A 7,500-nucleotide genomic window follows, 5' to 3' on the forward strand; every position below is an offset into this window, starting at 1 on the left:
TGTGGACTGCAGCCAGTCCACACAGTTTTACCTGGGCTTGCATTTAAATTCCAGATATCTGTTGCCACGTCCCTCCTGAGTGAAATTAAAGCTGCAGTATTTTATATAAACATTTTTTACACATATTTGTTAAAACTGTCATCATGTTGTGACAGTATGATATGAGAGGTAATCTGTAAAAAATCTATTTCCTCTGCCTTCTCTCAGTGCTAGAAACAACCAATCAGAGGCAGGAGAGTTATAGTGCTGTCAATCACAATCTCATGTGGTGCTGCTCATCCTTCCTCCCCCTTGATTTGTGCTGTTCTGCAGCTAGCATAGCACAGAGCTGGCTGTGCTGCAGCTAGCATAGCACAGAGCCATGCTGCAGCTAGCATAGCACAGAATTGTGCTGCAGCTAGCATAGCACAGAGCTGTGCTGCAGCTAGCATAGCACAGAGCTGTGCTGCAGCTAGCATAGCACAGAGCTGTGCTGCAGCTAGCATAGCACAGCGCTGTGCTGCAGTTAGCTTAGCACAGAGCTGTGCTGCAGCTAGCATAGCACAGAGCGCAGCTAGCATAGCACAGAGCTGTGCTGCAGCTAGCATAGCATAGAGCTGTGCTGCAGCTAGCATAGCACAGAGCTGTGCAGATTCAAACTGAATGCTAAGTTTAGTTAGCATAGCTACCAATGATGGCAGATAAACGGTTTCCTGTAATGATTAGTTGTTTCTCCACCATTAGCACATTTAGCAGTGAGTGAATGAGGATGATTGACAGCACTAAGACCCTCCTCCTGGTTCTGATTGGTTGTTTTGGTCAGAACGGTGCATCACTTTAACCAGTAATTCAGGAAGCAGATGGAGGAGATTGATTGTTTTCAGATTATCTGTCTCATAACAAACTGCTACATGGTGACAGCTGTAACAAATATGGAGAAACATATTTTATTAAACTGCAGCCTGAATAAAATGCAGCTACTAGCATGTTTAGAAGTCTGGATTGCTTCATGTGTGTTTTGCTCGTTGCTGCTGACTCAGTGATATAAAAAGCACCTCTTTGCATGCAGCATGGGGACTAATGCATCTAAAACCCATTAGCAGTAAACTTGCTAGTATCAAAGGAAGAAAAACCTTTTCAAGCCTGTTACAAGAGACTGTAACAGCAGGGGGCCTCCAGTTTATTGTTTTGTCCTGGGGCCCAAGGTTTCTGGCGGCGCTGAGTCCAGTGGAGCTTCCTCCTTTCAAAGCCTTCTGCTTTTAGTAGCTTCCTGTTTTATTTTGGAGAGTGTGGGGTTTTCTCCTCACTTCCTGTTCCTGAGGCTCCTGTCAGTTCTGTTTTATCTGGTTGGGTTTGGTGTTGAGTTACAGGAAGCAGCAGAGGCCAGCAGGGACGCTCCTGAATTATTGATCGCTCTCAAAGCTTTTATTTTCTTCCTGGGACGACGGCAGCAGCATCCACCTGAGATTTCCCAGGAGGCCTCAGTCACCAGGTCGCCACGGAAACAAGATAAAGCTGACAAGGACGAAGATGAGTCCAGTCGAAGCACATGACCCTGACTCTCTCCAACAGGAAAACACACCCCGACCCCCCACCCGCTAATCCCCCCATTGATCTGCAGACTCAGCGCTAATCTGGAGTTTCCTTCACAGCCGAATTTCAAAATAAAACCACTGGATTACATCTCCTGCTCATTAAGGTGCCTGTGGTAACCATATTTATCTCTGAGCCAAATATCTAGATTGACACTAATTCACTTGCTGATAACCGGACGTGGACCACCAAAATAAAAGCTGGGTCTTCATAAACCGCCGTGTTTCATCATCGTCGTTCAGTTGTAAACAGAACGAGTCGAGATGCTTCAGCATCTCACCAGCAGGCCTTTATTTTGAAAGTCCTCCTCCCTCCACCTATTTCAAAGTAAATGTCCATTTTGGCTAAACGTTTAGCGCTGAGATAACTGAATAGTTTGGAGCTGAATATTCAGTAGTTTGTAGATCACATTTCAGCAACACGTCGTTTAAAGGGGCTCAGCGTTTCGGCTGTTCCAGATCTGTGGTGCATAGAAGCTGAAAGCCGCGTCTCCATGTTTGGTTCTGGTTCTGATCCAGACCCAGCAGATCTTTACTCCGTTCAGCCATTTACTGACGACCAGAGAAGGAATGTAGAACTAGGTGATGTAGATCTTCCTGGTCTCTGATCTCTGTTCAGTTATAGATGGGGTCAAAGGTCACCTGGTGACATCATAACGTGGAGCTGTGTATCGTCTGCGTCGCCATGGTAACTGATCTTGCTTCCTGCTGTAACTTGAGCCAGTGGGAGATTATAGATATATAATCAGAGGACGGAGCCTTGGGGAACCCCACACGTGACCTCTGACCTCTGGATGAGACGTTTCCTATTGAAACAGAAATCCCGGTTCTTCAGGTCGGACTGGAAACAGTGGAGTTCTGGACTGGAGAGTCCGACCCAGTTCTCCAGTCGGTTCAGTAACATGATCAGAACCAGAACCAGTTCTGTGGTTCTTCCACCGTCTGTGTTTATATGGCTAAACTAGGGCTTTGACTAGGCCGGTCTCAGTGCTGCGGTAACCATGGAAACCAGCTGCAGGTTGGAGATCCAGACTGATTCTACCGGGTCTGGTACCTGCTGCTTCTGAAACACCTGACCAGGTGAGAAGGCTGGACGTTCAGACGGAGCTTAATGATTTATAACTGGGTTTATGGTGGATGTGGAGATTAAATCTCATTTCTAAAAAGCTAACTTTGATTATTGCTGAGTTAAACACGTTTAGTATGAAACTTGATGAGTTAATCCAGCAGGGCGGCGCTGTCTCTGAAAATATGGCTGTTTTCCTCTTTAAAGAATTAAATCATCTGAATAATTAACTGAACATGATGATACTTAATCAGAGGGACTCTCGGTTCTGTTGGACTGGACTCAGAACCAGCAGGTGGTTAGAACCTGTTGATGACGTCAAACGGTGTTGCAGCATCACCTGGACAGGTGTAGGTCAAAGTTCACTTCGGTTCTTTGATGCCAGCAGCAAGGGAGTGACTGGCAGCTTCTAGAACAATAATGTCGTTGGAATTTTATTGTGAAGGGCCGGCTTCCGGTGCAGCAGCCCACCTGCACGCACCTTGACGCAGCTCAGAGGCCAGTCGGCATGACAACGCGCTCTCCAGGGCAAACCGGGAACAGCTGATGGAGGAGGAGGATGGCAGCTCAGCATGTCCAGTAACGGAACCCGCGCAGAAAGCAGAACCGCCGCCGGTTCGGTCCAACTCCCGGCCATGGAGAGAGCGCGGCCCATCACGGTGAAGGTGTCCGCGGTGAGCCTGGCGCTCAGCTCGCTGTCCCTGCTGCTGCTGGTCACCGCCATCTCCACCGACCACTGGTACCAGACCGACACCCGCAGGCACAAGCAGAACTGCGACGGTTCCGACTCCAACGACCAGAAGAACCGGGAGATGCCCATCTACCACCTGCCGCTGGTGGACACCGGCGGCGCCGCGGCCCGGCAGCGGGACGTGGCGCTGATGAAGCCCGTGCATGTGGGCAGCAGGGAGGAGGAGCTGCTGGAGAACTGGCGGGCCATCCTGGGGATGGGCATCCTGGAGACGGAGTGCGGCAGGCCGCTGTTCTCCACGCACTCCGGCCTCTGGAGGAAGTGCTACTTCAAGGGACTGGACCCGGACATCGACAAGCTGATCGACCGGGGTGCGTGAACCACACACACACACACACACACACACACACACACACACACACACACACTGATAAATGCACCACGGATGAAGGATGGATGGTTAATCACGTGATCTTCTGCTGCGGATGTTCCGTTCAGACACCTGAGCTTCCTGTGACCCCCTGATGACGTCACAGGAGGTGATAGAACAGAAAGATGATCGCGAGGACGTCAAAGGTCACCTGATGATGTCATGAGCTCATTAATCTGTGTTGAAATTGAACTGAGTGAGAAGAAGCTCAGTTTGAGCTCAACCCAATACCTGCCGGTACCAGTGAACTGGGAGGACTGGCAACCTGTCCATGGTGTTGAGAGCGGGTTCTGGATCTTCTGGTTCTGCTGGTTCTGGACCCACTACCTGCAGCTTTCCTAGCGGTTCCTCTGGTTGGATGGGTTGTTCTGGTTCTGGATCTGATCCCGGTCAAACTCCTGTAGAACGTTTTGAAGAACATCCAGCCCACAGAGCGGTCCAGACGCAGGTTCCAGAACCATCTGGGTTCCAGTTCCAGTCCAGGTGTTGAAGACGTGCAGCTGGATAAAGCTGAGCTCTGACCCGATCCAACAGCGGCGGGCCAGGACGGATCAGAACCAGGGTTCTGCTGACCTGAGACCAGCAGACTGGGTCCTACCAAACGCTCTGACCCGCTCCAGAACTAGCGGAACCAGATCCACAGATTACATCAGCCTCCAATAATCACGTTAGAGCCACGCCGCATCACTACATTTCCCATGATGCACCTGCCACTCTGACCCTGAAGGCTGACAGGCTATCAGGGAGCTTCTGGTTGATGAAATCATCACAGGTGTGTCTCACCTGTGTGTCTGCAGGTATCGCTGATCGCTGCACGGCTGTGAAGTACCACTTCTCTCAGCCAATCAGATTAAGGAACATCCCTCTGAACCTGACCAGGACCATCCAGCAGGACGAGTGGCACCTGCTGCGTAAGCACACACACACACACACACACACACACACACACACACACACACACACACACACACACACACATACAGTGGGCTCCTGTAGGCTCATGTAGGTTCCTGTAGGCTCATGTAGGTTCCTGTAGGCTCCTGTAGCCTCATGTAGGTTCCTGTAGGCTCCTGTAGGTTCCTGTAGGTTCCTGTAGGCTCCTGTAGGCTCCTGTAGGCTCCTGTAGGCTCCTGTAGCCTCATGTAGGCTCATGTAGGCTCATGTAGGCTCATGTAGGTTCCTGTAGGTTCCTGTAGGCTCATGTAGGTTCCTGTAGGTTCCTGTAGGCTCATGTAGGCTCATGTAGGCTCCTGTAGGCTCATGTAGGTTCCTGTAGGCTCATGTAGGCTCATGTAGGCTCCTGTAGGTTCCTGTAGGCTCATGTAGGTTCCTGTAGGTTCCTGTAGGCTCATGTAGGCTCCTGTAGGCTCCTGTAGGCTCCTGTAGGCTCCTGTAGGCTCATGTAGGCTCATGTAGGCTCATGTAGGCTCATGTAGGTTCCTGTAGGTTCCTGTAGGCTCATGTAGGTTCCTGTAGGTTCCTGTAGGCTCATGTAGGCTCATGTAGGCTCCTGTAGGCTCATGTAGGTTCCTGTAGGCTCATGTAGGCTCATGTAGGCTCCTGTAGGTTCCTGTAGGTTCCTGTAGGCTCATGTAGGTTCCTGTAGGTTCCTGTAGGCTCATGTAGGTTCCTGTAGGTTCCTGTAGGCTCCTGTAGGCTCATGTAGGCTCCTGTAGGCTCCTGTAGGCTCCTGTAGGCTCATGTAGGCTCCTGTAGGCTCATGTAGGCTCCTGTAGGCTCCTGTAGGCTCATGTAGGTTCCTGTAGGCTCCTGTAGGCTCATGTAGGCTCCTGTAGGCTCCTGTAGGCTCCTGTAGGCTCCTGTAGGTTCCTGTGGGCTCATGTAGGCTCCAGGTTTATAATACGGTCGGGGAAACCCTGGTGTCGGACTATTGCAGGGAGACGGAGCTCCGTGAATCATGGCCATATCAATGCAGCCAAGGGCCGAAAGCCCAGTTCGTTATTGAGGGGGAACGTAAAAAGGGACGTTTTTTAAGAGCAAATTCGGGGGTCAGCAAAGTTACAGTAAAATGTGTTTTTTTGTGTGTGTTCAATCTGCACCATCAAAAATGAGTAATATGTAGCAATGATTAACAAAAGTGTTTTTCTCTGTAAACAACCTGTTGAGACCCGTAGAAGTTAAACTCAGATGTTGCTTAGATACGAGTTTGGTGTTTGGGCCCCCAGAGTCTTGGTCAGCAGCAATATTATCTATAATTATAAGAATTATAGATACATTATCATTTATCTATAATTCCCAAAGAAGGCAAAGACCCCATAAGTTGCTCGTCCTACTGACCAATAAGTTTGCTCTGCTGTGATTTGAACATTATTAGTGATTAGTGAGTATATTCTGGACCCACATTTAAAAAGAGGAACTAGGCAGGGATGATTAGTATCCAGCCCCTGGCAGAAAGGATGCGGTCAGACCCTGAATCCATGGAGTAACAGCAGCAGGAGTCACCCATAAAGTCTCATTGTATGCGGATGACATTATTCTGTATTTCTAACCCTCCGAGCTCAGTCCCCAGGCTTATGGCCAGTTTAAAAGAGTTGGGAGAATCTCAGGCTGTAATGAAACCACGGCTGAAGCTATGATGGTGGTGGGCAAATGGCCTACAGGCTTAGATAAAGAGGTCACTTTTAATTGGTCCAAGAGGGGATTCAAATATTTAGGTGTGGTGATTACACCACAAACCTCACAACCATTTAATGGGAGTTATGGTAGATTAATCACACGAATAAATCAGACCTGGATAGATGGGAGATTCTTCCTCTGTCCCTTTTGGGCAGAATAGAAACGGTGAGAATGAATTTACTCCCACGATTCGTGTATCTATTTCAGGCACTACCTATTTGGATACCTGCCCCCACTTTTAAAACTTTGGATAAAATTATTAATAATTTCATTTGGCAAAGGAGGAAACCAAGAATCAGACAGAAATTATTATTAAGCCCAAGAGAAAAAGGTGCCTTGGTCTGCATAGCCTGACTGGGTGTTGTGGTCGAGTGGCTGGTGCAGGATGGGGAGACGAACTGGATCGGTTCAGATCAACGCATGACCCCTGGTTCCTCTGGAAGCCATGCCATTAATGGAGGGGATTTCTGTTTTTTATTAAAAACTTGAAAATGAGTGGATTAATTGTACGTACAGTTTGGTCTCCAGTGAGGAAGGAAGTAGGAGCACCTTTAACAATATGACGCATAATAAAAATAGCCAAGATCACTGACTTCCAAACTGGATGCGGGTTCTGAGATGGGCACAGAAAGGGTTAATAAGAATGAATCAGTTATTCACCCTAAATGAAGTCATTTAAACAGCTAAACGTGGTTTATGCTCTAAACATGTCAGTACTTACAATTAAGGGGTTATCTTTTATCACACTAAAAATGGTTTGAAACAAAATACTTTACCTTTAGAAAACTTTGATAAAACGTGTGGAGGAAAATAATGAGAGGAAGATTATATCTAATTAAACACCTATAGATATATGTCTCTGATAATCCTACAGATATAAAGCAAAAGTGGGAACTAGAAATGAATATTGTTGTTGAAGATGGGGAATGGGAGATTTGTGAAAAAGGTTTTAAGATCACCCACAGACTGGAAATTAAGAATAAGATTCAAAAATATGACAGAAACGCTACAAGTTTGTGTTGGAGGATCTGTAATCAGACAGACCAGTTAACCTGACAGTCATGGTTCTGGACTGTGGGGGGGGGGGGCCCGGGTACCTGGAGAG

At 48.1% G+C, this 7,500-nt stretch overlaps 1 protein-coding gene across 2 annotated transcripts in view; it reads left to right on the top strand.

The window, feature by feature from the left end:
- The window catches only part of tmem178a (transmembrane protein 178a), a 20,567-nt gene that overhangs the window by 6,156 nt on the left and 6,911 nt on the right, over positions 1-7,500 (top strand). The window contains exons 2-3 of one of the 2 annotated variants that reach the window (XM_081612341.1): positions 3,083-3,699; positions 4,556-4,669. In XM_081612341.1, coding sequence (XP_081468467.1) covers positions 3,210-3,699; positions 4,556-4,669 — 604 coding nt within the window. In that variant the 5' untranslated portion in view covers positions 3,083-3,209. Of the gene's footprint in view, positions 1-592; positions 3,700-4,555; positions 4,670-7,500 lie in introns of those variants that run through there. The other variant, XM_008420791.3, reaches the window with a different exon arrangement.

This window comes from Poecilia reticulata, chromosome 1, assembly GCF_904066995.2.
Source record: "Poecilia reticulata chromosome 1, P_reticulata-male-v2, whole genome shotgun sequence".
Lineage (NCBI taxonomy): Eukaryota > Metazoa > Chordata > Actinopteri > Cyprinodontiformes > Poeciliidae > Poecilia > Poecilia reticulata.